The sequence below is a fragment of the Athene noctua genome, chromosome 28, assembly GCF_965140245.1.
Source record: "Athene noctua chromosome 28, bAthNoc1.hap1.1, whole genome shotgun sequence".
NCBI lineage: Eukaryota > Metazoa > Chordata > Aves > Strigiformes > Strigidae > Athene > Athene noctua.
The window spans coordinates 4,751,479-4,769,159 of NC_134064.1; the positions used below are offsets into that span (position 1 = coordinate 4,751,479).

Sequence of the window (17,681 nt, forward strand, 5' to 3'; positions counted from 1 at the left end):
ACAAACTGGTGCTTGGGTGAGACTCCCAGCCTGGGTCAGAACAACATGCCCCAACATGCACGGGCAGCACCTTTGCGCTCTCAGAGCAAGATACCACACACGGGCTCACTGCGTTTCCGAAAGGATGCCGTGAAAAAACAGAAGAAATACTCACAGACAAAGGCAATTGGCCCCCCCACGCCTCATATGGGGTTAGAGAAGCTTGCTCAAAACATCTCGCACTTTTTGCGAAAGCGGTGGGCGTGTAAAAAAAAAAAAAAAAAGGGGGGGGGGGGAGGGAAGGGGGAAGAAAAAACAAAAAAAAAAAAGAAAAAGTGGAGGCATGCGACTCAAAAGTCTCTTGTGAAAAAACCCAGTGGTCTGCTCACGGATACAGTTTCCTAAATAGCTGGCGTGAAATTAAGTGACGTATGATTCTAAGACAATTTGAAAGCTTCCTGCAAAGTTGCTGTTACCCTCTGTGGCTGGAATCGCAAGCTCAGGGCCGGAGCACAAAGGGAAGAGAGCGAGACCCGGAGAAGGGGGTGGCCAAGGTCCCGTCTTGGAGGCTCAGCCCGCTCACCTGCTGCCCTTGCTCGGAGAAAGCGGAACGGTTCGGTCGGACAAGGAGGGAACGCTGGCAGGGAAAGCTGCTGCTCCGACTGTGCAAGCACAGGAGGCGGCCGCGGCTCAAATGACACGCGGGGAAGGGAAGCGACCGAACAGGAACCTCACAAAATCCTTTTTCAACCCTCAGCCCAGGTCCAAGTGAAAGAACGAGGCTCTGCTTAACAAATCCGAGCTTCAAAACCCTCCACGCGGCCAAGAGGGCGTCCTCTGGAAACCCTCCTGTCCCCGGGAGATCCCCCTCCCTCTCCAGCACTGCACAAAAATTTCTGCCAGATCCACTCAGCTCTCCTACCTGCCAACCTCCCTAAAACCATCCTCCCCCCAGCCCCCCCCTCCCCGCAGCTGACGGAGGGACACGCTTCCCAACCTGGGGGATTTTTTTCACAAAGCTGTTGGCCAACAAGCCCCATCTCCACAAAACCGAGCAGCACCGTCACTAAACCTTCCCTAAATCTTTATCACAAGGCGGCAAACCCCCTCCGGCTACCGGGAAGGGCCGATAGTCCCTTGGGAATGGCCACTGGCCACCACGGGAAGCACAAGTCGTCTGCAGAAGGCAAAACGCTCCTCCCCAAGAGGCGTGTTGGATGACTGGGAGGCGGTGGTGGCTTAGTGGAGCTGGATTTGGTCTCCCACCGCTCAAATACCGATCAGCAAGGGCTGAGTTTCAAGAGCCCGGGCGCAGGGGAATGCGCCCCGGGCTCTGCAGTATGTGACGGCGGTAGCAGGGAGGGGTTTCTGTCCGCAGGTTGTAAATCATTCCCTTATTTTCCCTTTTAAAATTGAGGCCCTGCAGATTTCCCAAAGAGCGGCTGCTCGCTAGAGACTGGCAAGAATTCCTCTGCTCTGAATCAGAGGGATTCCCAGCGGGATTTCTGCCGCGCCGAGCCCGCAGGGCCGGAGCTTCGGGAACTGCTGCGACAAGGGGCAGCGCTTCTCCCGCCCCCCCCTTCCCCTTCTGAGGAGGGAGGTTTGGCCCGGGGCTCCACCGGAATAAAACTGAATTACTGCAGGAAAAGGCGCTGGGTCTGACAGGCCGGAGCCCTTTCGAGCTAATCCCAAATATTTTAGGTGTCACCTCGGGAAGAGGAGCGGATCCCAGCCAGGTGCCTTCCACAGAATCGTTTGCTAAAGCAGCAGATGCAGGTTGGCAAGAAGTTGAAGAAAAAAAAAAAAACAAAACCAACAGCAAACTCTGGGAAGGAGACAGTTGTGAAAGGAAAAACCAAACCAACCCTATCTTCAACGGAAGGACCTGCTTTTGAAAGCACAGGCTAACTTAGAATTGTACCAAAGTCAACGACCCAAGTTGCCTGGGACTGTTTTTGTTTCTTTTAATCCCCCCGCAGAGGTTTGCCTCTCGTGGAGGTCAGCTGTACATCACAACACTTCATATATGCACTAGCAGTTAGATTGGTTTCTAAATTAAAAAAAGATGGACTTTTTATATATTGAACATAAATAAAAAAATTACAAAATGGTCACCTTTCTTACAGAACGGATGCAAACTGGATTATGAACGTGCCTCCAGGTGAAGTTGGTTTCTCCCCTGCCCCCACCCCACCCCAATAATAAATAAATAAAATTCATTAAGTTTTGGATCCTTTAGTGGTGCAGATTGGGCGCTCGGAGCGTTACTGGGCTTTCTTCCCTGTGCCGTTCTTGTCCGCAGAGTTTGTTGAGGTTACCAAGTTCACGGGCCCGTCTGAGTGCAGTGAATCCTTGCGGGGGGGCATGCGCTCGTTAATGCGATCCAGCCCTCGGGCTTCTTCGAAGCTGCGGATCTTGTGCTGCGGCGAAAACCCGCGGATGGCTGCGGAGAGAAAGGCCCAGAAAAAAAAAAAAAAAAAAAAAAGTCAGTCTGAGTCACAGGCGCCCGGACGGGAGCCCTTTAGCACACGGCAGACACGCACGGGACAGGGTCGGGGTGACAGAAAGCACGTGTCTGGCTGTGGGAACCACGAGATGGGTCTGTAGGTGATTTTTTTTTTTTTTTTTTTTTTTTTTTTGGCTTTGCTGTGGTTTTTAGGGACCACGGTGCAGCTGGGGAGTTGGACCGTGCTAAGTCACAGCAGCAAATTGCAGCACCCAGACCGCAGCGACTTGCTCTGCTCCCTAAATCTCTCTCTGAATACTTTAGCAGCAGGAACTTGGAAGACCAGACAAGTGCTCAATGTCCCCAGACAGGGAAATCTCAGGAAACTTTCAAAGCTGAAAAAACACGATACTAAAAAAAAAAAAAAAAAGGCAAACCCAAAAACAACACGACAAAGACACCACCACAAGGCTTCCACTCCGACACAAAAACCACACACTGCAACACCAGGAGAGGGAAACTGCTAGTCCTCGGGTCGCAAATGCAACGCTTCTTGCATGACCAGGAGACGCACAGGCAGCCTCAGGAGGGACAAAATCCCACCAAGGGCGGGCGTATCCCCGTTTCATCACTACAAGGCCGAGTAGATCATCCTTGCAGTGATGATACGGACCAAATGTTTGACTTCTACGTATTACAGATAAGAAAAAAAAAAAAGGGGGGGTTGTACCAAATGTTTTTAGCGAGGACTTGGCTGCGTTACAAATCAACTTCCCTCGGCAATCAGAAAGTTCACTCGCAGAGGTACGGCCCCATTTATCAGGAGCTGAATGGAGATATCGAGGAGAAAAACCTCCCCAGGCCATCACCCCGGGAATCTCTTTCTACACGAACTACAGGGTGAAAACTGCTCCTCCCCACTGGGACCACCTCGGCCCACGTGTGGGGAAGGCAAGGATGACATCAGAGCCTCGTGATCTGCCGTTTTCTAGATGATTTTTGACCGAGCGTGCTGGCGGCCTTCGCCGGATCGAGTTACCCAGGGGATGAGCTCAGCCACGAGGCAGCTGAGATCAGATCGCAGGACCCCAACGCCCCGAGGTCTCGAGAGGGCACTCTGGGAATAACGGTATCGCACGAAGCAATAGCCTCGCTAAGGCTAAAATAGACTTGAAGCAGCCCACTGTGTATTTTTTTGCTTCCCAGCAGGGGCCCATCCTCCCCCACTTCTGGTGATGCAAGAGTAAAAAGCTTCCATAAGGCTGATAAAGCTCTTTAAAATTAGCGCACGCACACACAGAGATGATTTGAGTCTCTCGCCGGATTCTAGCCATACCTTCCCGTGCCTCTACCGCTTCTACTGTGGCTGCAATACAGAAGAACAGTGGCATGCAAAAAATGAAGACAGAAAAAAAAAAAAAAAAAAAAAAAAAAGTGACAGTGAGTGATCTAACATCATTGCTGCGAACGCAGAGCCCACAGCCTCCCAGCCCCGGTGGAGACGACCGTAATCAAAACCAACTGGCAAGAGGGGGAAAAAAAAAAAAAAAAAAAAGAAAAAAAAAAGGTGACAGGAGCTTGAGAGGAAGGCTGAAAAGGGACTCCCGCAGGTTCAGTGTCTGCCGAGCACTGGCACGGGGGAGTCTCCTTTCCTCGCGTCCGCTGGACTCGTCACGCAGATAAAGAGAGAGAAGCAGAGAGACGGTTTTCTGCCGCGTGTGCTGGAGGGTTCGGGCGCGCAGGCGGCCCCCGGCAAGGACAGGGATAGTCTCAGACTGAGCTCTGGGTCTTCACCTGCATTTCCAGCCTCCCTGCTCCCACTTTGGTGGCTCTAGGGCACCCTGGCCACCTTCAGAAGGTAAATTAGGTGGAATTCAGCCCAAAGCAAAGCCCCAACCACCAGAGCCACGTAAGGGAAGTGACCCCGGGGGACGAGAAGGGCAGTTTGTTCTCTGGGGGAGGGCAGGCACCAGCAGATACCAGGTCGCTCTGCTCCTGATGCCTTGAATTCTAACCAAAAAAAAAAAAAAAAAAAAAAAAGGCTGATGCTTCAAATTCAGTTTGGCTTCAGCTCCACCTCCTAAAAGTGTTACCAAGCAACAAGGCACCATAAAGCTGAGCAATGTCCCCCTTCTTAAATGTGCTGCAGCAGCTGTCCAAGTTTTGGTAGTCCCTGCCTCAACATCTGGGAGGAGGTCCTTCCCTAGAATAGATCCCCCACTTTTAGCCTCAGAACATCAGTTTTTTGCTTTGGACACAATACAAAAGCCACGTGGTCCTTGAGAGGCCACAGAGGAAGGACGGAGTCGTGGCTGAACATTTTTGCTCCACATTCAGTGACTTTACTCAGTTGATTTTGCTAAGCTGTGCTGCCAGAGGTTGGCAGGAGGCTCAGAGAGGGAAGGGGCCCTGTCGCTGCTACCTGCAGCCCCATCTCTCCTCTTTCAGGGTGCAGAAGCACCCCAAAAGGGGGGCAGTCCCCTCCTCTCCCCTCCGAGCAGACGGGCTCCCAGCACAGCTGCCAAAGGAGCGCCTGTACATTCACCAGGAGGCTGCTGTGAGCAGAGGGCACGAGGCGAAGGGACGAGGGGAAGGGGAAGGGGTGAGAGAAGGAGGAACAACGGGGAAAGGAGCACGAGAGGGGCACAAAAAAGCGGGGTGCTGCTGAGGAGAGCACGGGGTGCCGGGAGCAGCAGGGGCAGGAAGCCCACGGCCACAGGAGGCGGCGGCAGGCAGGGTTGGGTAAGGCAGCAGCAACGGTCCAGCTTGGTTGCCCTGACGGGGAAAACACCCAAATCTCAGCTCCTTTCCTGGGGGGGAGCTGCCTGGTAGCCCCTGAGAGGATCCCCACCCTGAGAGGGGAAAGTGCAGGAGAGCGTCGCAGCACGACCTGAGCTCTCAGCTACGGGGGCAAAGCTGCAGCACCACGAGCGAGGAGCTGCCGAGCTGCAGCAGCCGCCTTCCCACTCAGGCTCTGTTCCTGTGCCTGCACCAGAACTGGGGCGACAGAAACCATTAGGGCTGCTAGAAAAAAAAAAAAAAAAAAAAAATCATAAAAATCACGCTCCTCTGCAAGCAGAGAAACCCATGGGTTTGGGAGCGATACCGCATCCTCCCCACCCCAGGAGCGGGCAGCAATATTTACACATTTCTCCCTTGTGAACTATTTAATCTAGGCAAGGCAATCCCTGAACGAGCCCTCTCCTGAGCCTGCAGGAAATACCCAGCGCTGGTAGGAAGGGGAAAGCAGGCTGGTGAGGTGCCAGCATTCAAAGGCTGGCGGTAGGAAAGGATTAAAACACTAGATTACAGGATTCCCTCTGGGGACACATGTTACTATGATAACTCATTCCCTGACCATCAGCCAATCTCTCTGCCCTGCGAGTTGAGAGCAGGCGGCTCGCTCGCAGCACACTCCTAGGAGAGAGCAGTTGGCTGCTCAGAGAGGGAGCAAAGTTATTTGCCAGCAAGCACGGAAAAGAAACCTCCAAAATCAGATCAAAACCAGGGGGCTGAGCGAAGCCTTAAGATGCAAAATACAGGCCTGGAAGAATCTCCTTCCTTTAACTAAATCTAAGCTTCCTCAGCTTGGGATTCACAACTTTATAGGGTCAAAAATGGAGAGGGTTTTGTTTAATGAAGCAGCAGCAAGCAGGTGTGTTTACTATTACGCTCATATAGGCCATCACACAGCAGCAGCAGGGAGGTGAGGCAGAGGATGCTCAACATGCAGCGTTAGAAGGGAAATAAATGATAAAAATTGCTGCAGAAACATACAATGAAGCAATACACATGCTTTAGGCAGGGTGCTGTTTGTTGTCTTTTTTTTTTTTTTTTTTTTTTTCCCTTCCTCAAGGCTACACAGGGACATCTTGGAAGGCTCTCCACATCCCCACCTACATTTCTGCTTTTTCCTATTTCTGAATCCTTCCTCCCCGTGGGCCTGAAGCATCTCTCGGGTCCCCTGGCACCCTGAAGCACGCCTACGGGAACTGACGGAACGGTTTTTGGGGCAGCTGAGGGGCCAGGTATGAAACAGCAGAGGATGGTCCGTACTCACCGGTCTGCAGGGTCTGCCTCCCCCCTGAGAGCACCCCCAGGGGCAGTGTACCTGTGGGAGTCAGGCCTTTGAGAGTCAGCACGCTCTCGCTCTCCTCTCTGCAAAGAAAAGGCAACGCAGCCGGTTACTGAGAGATGAACACGACGGTTGTTTCGGTCCACGCGACTGTTAGCGGCGAACGTCCTGAAACCAGAGTCTGCCCCGTGCTGACCACGGACCTGCTGGGCCTCCCGAACACGGGCCCTCTGCTCCCTCAGCCACGACACACCAGCTACGGCTCAGCAAATGCACCCAGGGAGGGTTAAATACACCTCAGCAGCAGCGTTTCTGCTGGCTGGGGCAGGGTCTGGAGCACAGGTCTGCTGGGGAGCGGCTGGGGGAACTGGGGGGGTTCAGTCTGGAGAAGAGGAGGCTGAGGGGAGACCTCCTGGCCCTCTGCAACTCCCTGCCAGGAGGGGGCAGAGAGGGGGGATGAGTCTCTGGAGCCAAGGCCCCAGCGCCAGGCCCCGAGGGAATGGCCTCAAGCTGCCCAGGGCAGGGTCAGGCTGGCTCTGAGGAAGGATTTCTGTGCAGAAGGGGCTATTGGGCGTTGGAATGGGCTGCCCAGGGCAGGGGGGAGTCCCCGGGATCCCTGGGGGGGTTGAAGAGTCGGGCTGAGCCAGCGCTGAGGGATCTGGGGGAGTTGGGAACGGTCAGGGTGAGGGTCACGGCTGGGCTGGAGGAGCTGCAAGGGCTTTTCCAACCCGGATGATTCTGGGATTCTGTAAAAGGTGCCAGTGCTTGAGGTGGAGGTTTCTGAGAGAGTCAGCCCGCCCGGCACACAGAAACCACCACCTCAAGCCTCTGCCAGCCGCTCTGAAGCAAGAGACTCGTAAAGTTTTGTTGTTTTTTTTTCTTCCTCCACAGGACTCTGCCTGCCTGGTGCACCCTGACCAACGTCACCCGTTATCCACACCCCAAATGAAACCCAGACCCTAAATCACCAGCTGCTTCCTTACCGAAGAACTGAGAAGACACGTGCCATCTTCCCAATGGCTCTAATCTTATTCCTGATGATTTCTTTACGGACTGTTGTCCCACCTTAAGGAGAGAAAAAAAAAACCAAACAAAACAGCAGCATGTTTAAGGTTTCCTGCTTTCCAGGCACAGGTGATGTCAGTATGAAACACCTGCCTGACTCCAGGAAAAGAAATCATGGTTTACAGATTCACAGCTACACTCTTGAGAACAGTGCTGAGAGGGATGGCGGTCGGGATGGCAGCGAGAAGGGCAACACCAACGAGATGACACACGGACTTAAAAAAAGGTCTAAAGAGAGTAGAACCACCAAAGGAAACGGATCGGGTAGGTCTCGTTCGAAGCTCACCAGGTTTGATCACACTACACAGGATGTAACACAAATGACTCAGCCATGTAGACACAGTTTTGCAAGGCAGAACACTGACGAATCTGACTGCGGATGAACACTGCAGACACCGGGCTGTGCTCGCCGCGGGGAGGAGTGTCACGCAAGCATCAGCTTTGGCATCCAACACGCACAGTGAACGGCTGGCCGGAGCCTTGCAACTCTGCTTTGACCCCACACAAACACAAAGTGAGATATGTGAACTCCCCTTCCGCTATACGGACCGAACAGGAGAGAAAAGCATGGAGGGTAACTGAAAACAAACAAAAAATCAAAGTAAAAGAGGTAACAAATACATCTCCTCTCAGCTGAGATTCCTCACATGGCCCAACTACACATTAGGACAGTACAAGCCAAACCGGAGGTCTAACATGCACCGATGGCTCAGCCATGCACTAAGTGGCTGCATTCAGAAGTCAGATAGAAACGTGACCCCGTTTCTCAAGTTCCTGGAGGAACGCAGAAGGGTTAAAAAACACACGGCGCTTATGTTAAAACTGAAAGGGGATGAAGAGACTGCCCAACTAGTCAGCTATTCAAATCCACTCCAAGGAATCTGGTGGCACAGGCAGTGAAAATTAAGCTTGTAGCAAATTCTAGCTGGGTACCTTTCTGATAGCTTGAAATGTAGTGATCTTCAGGGAGAGGAGACACCAAGAAACAAGTAGATGAAGACAGAGATAGAAGAAACAAATTTAATTTTCATGGGAGGGAGAAAGAAAAAAAAAAAAACAAAAACGAAATGCAATGGGAGAAGCGGGTTAAAGTCTCAACCTGTTGACCGAAGCAGCGGCACCCTGTTGTACCACAAGGGTGTTCTGCTTCTCTGTGGGACTGACCGTCCTCCGCCCCACACGGACCTGTCCAGGCAGCTCCCCCGGCCCCCCGCCATGCCCCCAGCCCCACAGCTGTGCCTCAGCTTCCTCTAGTCACCACTTCACTCTCAATCCACCCCACCACCCCAATACAGAAACTGCAGATCAGCTCAGCAGCTGATTTGCCCCTTTCCTGCATAGCTTCAAACCGGGGCCAAAACCCACGTTCTGCTTTTTTTTTTTTTTTTTTTTTTTTGAGGGGGGGGGGTGTGACACAAGAAGCCACTTTACAAAGCAGTTCACTGCAACAGATGAGAAGACTGGGTAGATATTTTGGTGCAGAAAATTTTGAATTGGGGGAAAAAATAACCACTTGGGAAGCAGTCTCTGTAAGGAGCAGGAAACCATTCTCCAGAGTAGCTGGCAAGAAGCGTCTGTCGCAGTGAATATAATTTAATTTCTCTGTGACTGAATAGCAAAGGGGGAAAAAAAAAAAAAAAAAAAATGTTCCCTACCCAGAACTGCACAAGGGTTGGCCAAAAAGGAACTGGAGACCCTGGCTGGGCATCCAGCTATAAATCAAGCACTGATATGCACTTGCCCCACCTTCACCCCCCCATGGTTACCAGGTCGGTCGTAACAGCGTTTTTTTTACCTTCCAATGTCTCATCACCATCTGAAATCAACTCATCATCGGAGCATATGTTGAGGATGTTAACGAGCATTTCTGTGACTGTAAGAAGTACAGACAGGAAGATTAGCGAGCCCTGGTGCACACATTTGGCAGACAGAGGTATTTGGAGGACGAGCTGGACAAGCAAACCGTTTCAAGGTCATTTATACTCTGGAAGTGGAAGCCCAAAGATACTTTTAGCTGCAAACTGCTGGTACCTCGCAGCAGTACCCGGAGCAGACGACATACTTTACACCTTCTGCCAAGGAGGTGGATGCAGTCCAAGCACATCACAGATGAAACAGCCGTGGGGAGCGGGGTGCCAACACTCAAGCAGAACAGCCTGGGCTCGCTGAAGGTCCCACCTCCCCACCCCGACCCGCACAACGGGCCACCTGGCTCCAAGAACATCAAATCTTGGGATGGGGGAATTCAACCTTTGGGTCCTCAAAGTCAAAAAAAAAAAAAACAAAAACAAAAAAACCTTTGGCACTTCAGACCTTGAAGTCTCACTCCAAACGTACAAGGCCGGGGTGGATTTTAAACTCACCGGGAGACGTAAAAACCCTTTTGCTGAAAAGCTGAGGCAAAGTCTTGGTCATATTTTAAGCTGCCTCGCCTCCTTCAGAAGGAAATGAGCCTTTAAACTGAAGTGAATGCTTCCTTTTTGGTGGGCCACAAGCCAACAGGAGATTTTAATTTCTCTGTCACCAACCCAGAGCAAGAGAAATGGCTCTAAATTCTGAGATGGGGCTGCACCACCCAAGATCAACTCCATCAGCAATGCAGAAATAGCAAGGAAGGGTCGTTTTATGGGTAAAAACTTGCTAAAATGGGTATCAGCAATTATTTTCCTAAGAACTTTACCCATTAATATGCAGATCTCCTTGAACCTGAACTGCTTTCCGGTGCTATCTGGCGTTAATGAGTTACAACGCTCTCCCAGCACATTTAGCAGCCTGTGGGACAGGTTTCTAACACTCGGGGTACCACAACCAGTCGCTGGGCAACTCGTAACAGGAATTCAGGTATCTCTTACCCTTTTCCCCTACAAAAGGCAAAGACCATGTGAAGACATCCATGAAGTTTGGAAGCCAGTAGGGATGAGGGGAACAGTTGAACTGCCTGATGTTCATGACATTGTTTTCATATTTCAGTACAGCAGCTGGGAGAGAAAAAGGAAAGACAACACATGTCCAGAGACACTGTCAGCTTCTGGGAGTTGTATCTATGCTAAGGAAACTTCATTATCGACAGGACTCATGCAGAATCAAACTACTAGCTCCCCAAAATGAGAAGGCTTAAGCAACATTTTTTCAGTTTACCCGTCACTAAAGCTCTAGTGAAGGTCAATTTAACGAAGCTGTTAAAATTCACACAAATCAGAAGCGACAAGCACAGAGCCAAGAACCAAAGCGAGGGGTAGGAAAACCCACAGCTGAGGAAAGTTCCCCACCCTACTCATATGGTTTCGGGGGCACAGGGAAGTCAGAAGCTTGCCTACACTAGCAGCTTCTCTTTCATGGCAGCGTTCATCAACAGCACTCCGTTGTCATGTGGCTGGAAACAAAAGCATTATTCTAGGCTTTATAGCTTGACAGCTAATTGCTACAGTAATATATTAAGTCTCTGAGTCGGAGAACCCAGCCACTTCCAGCTCCCCAGCTGCCACCAGTTTAGCATATAAAGCTCTTTTTCATTTCAGGCATAAGAATGCAACCAGAGGAGAGGGCAGAGCGGGCAAGGGAAGATGGAGAGGGGTTTCCTAAGCGCATGAGGGCAGCAGCAGAGCCCTGGCTTTGCCAGCCTTACCCTTGTTGTTATAGACATCTAGGTAATTTGGTGCAGAGAAGATTGTGATTAATGAGGGAAAGCCTGTTGTCTGGCTCTTCCTGTACATTCGGTACCTGAAAAACAGGTCAAGTGTTAAACACACTGGTCTGGCTAAGGAGAGCATGAATGCAGAGGGAGCCTGCTGAGCTACCAGGCTGTAGCACCTACCCAGCGTCCTGGGCTTCGTGAGCTCGGATTACAGATAACAAACTATTGTTCTGCAAAAATTCACAAACTGCAGGATAACTGGAAAACAAAAAGCGAGTAGACGTTAGCACGTAGGAAAGGAGAACAGGCAGCACCCATGGCCTTGGTTTCAGGCACCAGCCACTGGCAGCACCCATTTGGTTTGTGTCCAGCATCCCCAAACAAGGCCAGTATATATTACATCATTCAAAAATTAATTGCAAAGCATTCTGTTAAACAGATCCCTGGTGCCAAGTCCTCCCTATCAGTCGGCCCACAAGTGGTCTGTCAGCACAAACGCTTCTCTTTTAGACAGGAAAAGATTATTTCCTAGAGCTCCTGGTACTGTCCAATGCCTGAAAGCCACTCAAAAGGCACCCTGCCAGCTAAAAGAAGCATCTCTGCTGTCCAATAGCACAATCTCATAGAGCAACATATCCAAAGAGAGCTCAATATTACAGGAGGAGTAAAAACAAACAAGATTTTGTGCATTAGAGCCAACTGAAGGCTATTTCAGAGCCAGGTTTGCCGTGAAGTTCCACAGAGTGATCTGAACAGCAACCTACACACCTTAGAGTAAGGGGAGAGAAAAAGCTCCAGTCCATCAGAGCCCCCTAAAACACCACTTACCTGTAGAAATAGGAGCAGCCTCGAACAGTGTTGTGGGCAAAATGCTCCAGCGTTTTCTCACTGCCGTAATCCTCTGATGGATCAGACCAGAGCAGGTCACACATTGGACCAAAGGCTGGAGGCTCCTTAAACCTGTCTAACTGAAAAACGGACACAAACTCAGGACAACGCTGGTGAAAGCTGCCACGGTGACACACACTCACGGTGTGGACAGGCAGAGCACAGGAGCCTCCACCTGGAGCTCCACACAAGCAGGTCATTAACCACACTATTAATTGTAAGCCAAGGGAAAGGACCACGAAGATTACTTACTTTCCTAATGTCATCTAGACACGTGATTTCTGGAGACAGTCCTCCGTGAACACACAGAAATTGCTGGTTTAAGAGGGCAGCAAGAGGAAGACAGTCAAATGTATCCATGCACGCATCATACACTCGCTCCGAATACTTGATTCGACCTGGAAAGATGGGGGCCAGGGGGAGGAAGAGAGGGAAGAGTTGAATTCATTTACTCAACAAAGACTGCGCAGGCTGAGGGCAGAGCTGCTTTTTTTTTTTTTTTTTTAAACCTTTCTTTTTTTTTTTTTTAAAGGGGGAGTCATTCACACATCCAAACCTACACGATACAAGAAGCATCAAGCAAATCTCTGATCAGCCAAAGTGCTGCTAAATAATGTTCAAGGAACTGAACTCCTAAGGTGATATGGAAACTGTGGGCCACCAAATCAAACTTTGCACCTGCACATTAGTGAAAATGCTGACTTGGAAACACTCGCTGGACACGTGGATAAAAAAAAACCCTTCCCAGTAATCTGGACATGGTCAAGAATATTCATCTCCCTTCAACCTATTTTTTTAGAACACCTGCACTAATATGAACACAGAAAAGAGGCCTTGTCACAGTCAGAGAGAACTTGGGATACTAATAAAGCCATCGCATTGTTTCCCTACGCTAATACTGCACCTCTAGCCTCAAAAAGTCTTCCCAGCCTCAGCTGCTAGGCAGATTATACAGTGGGAAATGCAGCAGCTGTTTAATTTGGCACAGCAATATTACACAATCATTTAAGATAGGAATTGCCTTTTTGGCTGGACACGAGTGCTTCGAGTCAGACTGTGACCAAGGTGCCTGTCGTTAAGCGAATCTTCACGCAGGATCTTTCGGGGCTACAAGCGATCGCAATCTCCGCTGGGTGCCTCATCTTAGCAGAGGTGAAGAGGGTGTTTCGATACGTTAAACAGATACCACGGCCTTTCCAAAAGCAGCTTAGCTTTTACAGCAAGCGTCCGAGCATGCTCAGAAATCTCTCCTCAAGGCTTCCCGTTAGGAGAGAGAGCAGGAGCAGAGATCGCGCCGCGCCCAGCCCGTGGCTCCGTGCACCTGCAGCCCCTCCGCGGGGCAGCCACACGGTAACGTGGCCACGTCTTCCAGAAAGCCCTGTTACTGCTATAAAACCTGCCTCTGAAGCCCCAAAAAAGGCCATGAATGGAAAGTTTACCTTTCCTCCAGCTTTATTCCAGAGATACTAACAGGTTTTTTCAGCTGCACGCTACCATTTAGGAAGTGGAAAGGCAGCATCTTCTGTTTTCCAAAGGGGAAAAAATAAAAACCCATCACCTCTGGCTCTCTGGTTCAAACTGAGCCCAGCTCAACGGGCGCTCATCTACCACCATCTGATGGCTCCAGTATCCAGCAGAGAGCTGGCTGGTGGTTTCCAACTCATTTCGGAGTAAACAAATGCCAGTATCTCGGTACCCATCAGCCTTACCCTGTCCAGCAGCATCCAGGACTGCAGATTGGACTTGGGCCTTGCCCGAAACTACTCCTTAAGGTCGGGTTCTTGAGCAACTATTCTCTAATTGAGAGCTGCACATTGCTGGTGTATACTTTTTTTATTGCTTGGAGGAATGACTGTCATCCTCAGGGGAGAGGGGTCATTCCCCGACCTTTCATCATCGTTGGTTTAAAAACATGTAAATGCTGCACAAAACTATCTTTAACTCAACTAAAACGATCTTAAAGGTAATGATTCTCCCTAGCGCAAACACTGAGGAACAAATCCTTTATTTGCTTCCAATTGTAATCACTGATCCCAGCTGCACAATCTGGAGCTGAAAGTCATTTGGCAGTAATTATATGTTGCTGGGCCTGAAAGTCAGGGGGGGGGTGTGTGCGTGCAACTGGCTCATCAGCGAGACGGGGAAGATGCGTTCGCATTTCTTCCATCCACGCTCATTCTTTGTAACCAGAAGGCCACATCAACATGCACTCAGTACTTTACAGACTTATATATTTCTTTGGTTTTTTGGGTTTTTTTCTTAAGCAGGAGCTGAAACAGGAGAAGACCTGCGTACGCAGGAAAAAAGGATGACAGGTTTTTACAGCTCCCGAGCTCACTGATACCACTCTTAGCAGGCACAAAAATTAAGACCCACACCTGGTCAAAACACATTGATGTATTTAAATCCTCCTTACACCACTGATACTTACATTCCTGCTTAAAGGTGAAGTATTCTGTGAGGTGCCTGCACTCATGGTTCCCTCGAAGGAGGAACAATGTTTTGGGATGATTTATCTTTAAACTCCATAAATACAGCACGCACTGCAAGAAAGGGAAGAGGAGATGGCATGTAATAAAAACCTTTTATAGGGCACTAATCATCTGTAGACTTCACTAAGTGTTTCTGGGAAGACACCCAACAAGCTGAATTCAAAGTGGAACCCTGATAGAAACCCAGCTCCATAATCGGCAGTAGATCTTATCTTGGCCAACTTCACCAGTGGGGGAAAGCCACACTGAGCATTTCTCTATATTAGGCCTGAGCTGGAGAAGTGACAAATGAGATCGCATTCAACTGAAACCGGCTCTGGGCTGGGTGGGGGCAGCTTTTCCTTCCAGCAGAAACCAAAGCAAAAAGCACCCATTTTCAGAGCAGCAAAGCAAAACCAGCTGCGCAGCGAGATGTGGGCTCCAGATGTCCCAGGGCAATCGAAACCAGAGGCCGTCAAGTATAGCAGACAGCCATCTTGCTAGACATTTTATCAAGTGCATTAAACACTAGAAAAATTAAACTTGAGCTTCCCCACTGACTTCCCCCCCCCCCCCCCCCCCGGCCCGTTTTTCTGCTTACGCTACAGTCATGTGAAGCTCAAGTTCAAAACAGGAAAAGCCTAGCCAAAAAACAAGCTTAGTAAAGCCTTCTGGCTTTGAAGAGGGCTTTCCACATCCCCTATCTGAGTAGCAACACCTGTAAAAAGATTATCTTTGATGAGGGGCAGACCAAAGTCAAACTGAAACAATTATTTTTACCAGAGTCCCAGAAATACTTCACAGTGGCTTCCCAAAAAGCCTGTGTGAAGAAGGGAAGGGCTGGAAAGCGAGCGTGCTTACCCTTCTGTGCTATACGTTGTCAAGCTGACAGCTAAATCAGCTCGTATCTAGCATGGGGAAATGTTATCACATTTCCCTTGTTGATTTGGAGTGCTGGAAGGACAACCCGTAATGACAGCGAGCTTGAAGATCTGGATTAAAGTCTCTAATAAGAGCTTACCCCCTTCGGCTGACGTGCTACAGAAACGGCACACACTTTGAGAACGTGAACCATGAAGTCTGTCAACAGTTTTACACTTAAAGACATTGCTGATCTGGTGCACAGATCTCCAGGAACCAGCCACTGTGGCATGGAAACAGCCTCCAGAACCAAAATAAACCAGTTTCAAGTTAAGTTTCCAGTAGACACTTTAGATATCGTGGTATTTAAGCACTGAAGCCCCAACGTAAGCTCGACAGCGGTCATTGCAGCTACACACAGGGAGCCCTAACACCCCAAGGACCTGCGAAGCACCCACCTGTGTCTAACTCAAGAATTCAACCCCACAGGAAAAGGCTGGATGGCGAATTCCGAGCTCTTAAAACTGAACGGAAACAGTAGCAGTGGCAGGTAATTTAAGCTGTGGTTAAGGCTAACAAAAATAACGTTTTATTGCATCTGTTAACAGGAGGAATGTTCCCAACAAAACCATTTATAATTATTCTGTGATTTAAAGCTTTAACCTCCTGTGACTGCAACCTAAATGTCACTTTTCTGGGCTAGAAGGAGAACTGAAAAGTGAGTCACTATAAATGAACCAAACGACTTGCTAAGGACTGGAGCAAGCAACCAAAGCAAGAAAGTAGAGAGACACACCATCAAGAAAGATCTGGGAGGTATAGAAGGTCAGCAAGTCGCAGAAGAGATATTTAAAAATACATTCAAAGTGTTTTCAAGTGAAACAGAAGCGAACGGAGTCACTCGGCACCACAATTCTTCCTGGACACACAGCAAAGCAAACCACAGCCATCGAGAGCAAACGCCTCTGGTAGGGCTGCAGTTCCCTGTGGTTTGCAGTTATTTCACAAGGACGTGGGGGCTGCCAGGTACTCGCGGGGTAACGATGAGTAAAGGACATTCAACAGCCCTCGCCAGCTCCAGAGGGGCTGGAACAAGGGAGGTTTCTACACTCGCATGCCTCAGATGCTTCCTGGCGTTTTGTGCAAATCCCTTTCCCAGACTTTCAAGGCACTGTGCCCAGGAATTGATTACTGCATGTGTACAATAGCCGAGTAGCAACTCGAGACAATTAAGGCTTGCTAGGCTTAAATAATCTCCTCCTCTCCATATTCTTCTGCCTTATCTGTTTGAAGCCCAAAGCCAAGCGTGTGGGCCAGTGCCCCCATTTCATTCCCCCCCTTTCACTCGGAAAGGAAAAAGCTCAGCGGGTCACGGTGGGGGAACTGCAAGAGGAATTGCTACCTGCAACCCCACACAAAGGCAAGGGGGGCTGCGGCCAAACCCGCAACAAGCCACCCCGTAACCCCTCGTACCAGTGACAAAACCTGGCATTTACGAGAAAGTTATAAACCCTGAGCCTGCCAGCTCTTCCCGGAGCAGGCTCAGAAGAAACAGCACAGCAAAACTGCTGCACCCCGGCCCCCAAAAAACCTGCTGCACCCCGGGCCCCGCATTTGGCCCACGAACCGACCCTCCCTCACACCTCACGACAGTGACTGGATCTCTTTAGTATTATTCTGGATAAAACACTGCGTTCAATCCTGGCAAGATAACCGAACACACAATTCTGTAATTAGACAGCCATCATGTGTCCCATTGTAATTGGATGGGAAAAACTAGCCTGGCAAAGGTGTACGCCATAATCACGCCATCTTTACTGATAAATTTACTCTTTCCATAGATTCTATTTTCGGTTATAATAATTGTTTCACTCTATAATTTAATAAAACAAGTCCATTGTATCCCAGCAGTTCTGGCTGCACGGACCAGCATGGACTCACACGGGCACAGACCTCTCTTGCGTAAGGGCTAGGAGATGTAACTCAAAGCTTAAAGCACGCTGAGGGAAGTATCTTTCCCAGGAGAATCCTTCAGGAGGATGCTGTCCCACCAGCATCTCCAAACAGAGGTGTTCAGCCCCATTTCCGTGCTGCCCCTTCACTCCATTTGAGCCCGTGGCCCGTTGGTCTCGCTGTGGCAGCGGGTTTTGTGGCACGGACTGAAAGCAAAGGCTTTGCAGAGTCCTCCCTCCACGAGACACGGCCCGTCACAGCTTTCACACGGTTGCTTCCCTCCCCTCTCCCCCCAGAACTCTTTTCTTT

The 17,681-nt window shown here is 49.9% G+C and overlaps 1 protein-coding gene across 2 annotated transcripts in view; it reads right to left on the reverse strand.

Annotated features, from left to right (window-relative positions):
• Window positions 1-1,929: 1,929 nt before the first annotated feature.
• The window catches only part of PPP3CC (protein phosphatase 3 catalytic subunit gamma), a 34,812-nt gene continuing 19,060 nt past the window's right edge, over window positions 1,930-17,681 (reverse strand). The window contains exons 4-15 of one of the 2 annotated variants that reach the window (XM_074928449.1): window positions 14,519-14,630; window positions 12,340-12,485; window positions 12,028-12,167; window positions 11,380-11,457; window positions 11,191-11,285; window positions 10,418-10,543; window positions 9,361-9,438; window positions 8,499-8,525; window positions 7,484-7,565; window positions 6,486-6,583; window positions 3,762-3,791; window positions 1,930-2,422 (exon numbers count right to left, since the gene is read on the reverse strand). In XM_074928449.1, the coding sequence (XP_074784550.1) occupies window positions 2,244-2,422; window positions 3,762-3,791; window positions 6,486-6,583; window positions 7,484-7,565; window positions 8,499-8,525; window positions 9,361-9,438; window positions 10,418-10,543; window positions 11,191-11,285; window positions 11,380-11,457; window positions 12,028-12,167; window positions 12,340-12,485; window positions 14,519-14,630 (1,191 nt within the window). In that variant the 3' untranslated portion in view covers window positions 1,930-2,243. The remainder of the gene's footprint in view (window positions 2,423-3,761; window positions 3,792-6,485; window positions 6,584-7,483; window positions 7,566-8,498; window positions 8,526-9,360; window positions 9,439-10,417; window positions 10,544-11,190; window positions 11,286-11,379; window positions 11,458-12,027; window positions 12,168-12,339; window positions 12,486-14,518; window positions 14,631-17,681) is intronic. The other variant, XM_074928450.1, reaches the window with a different exon arrangement.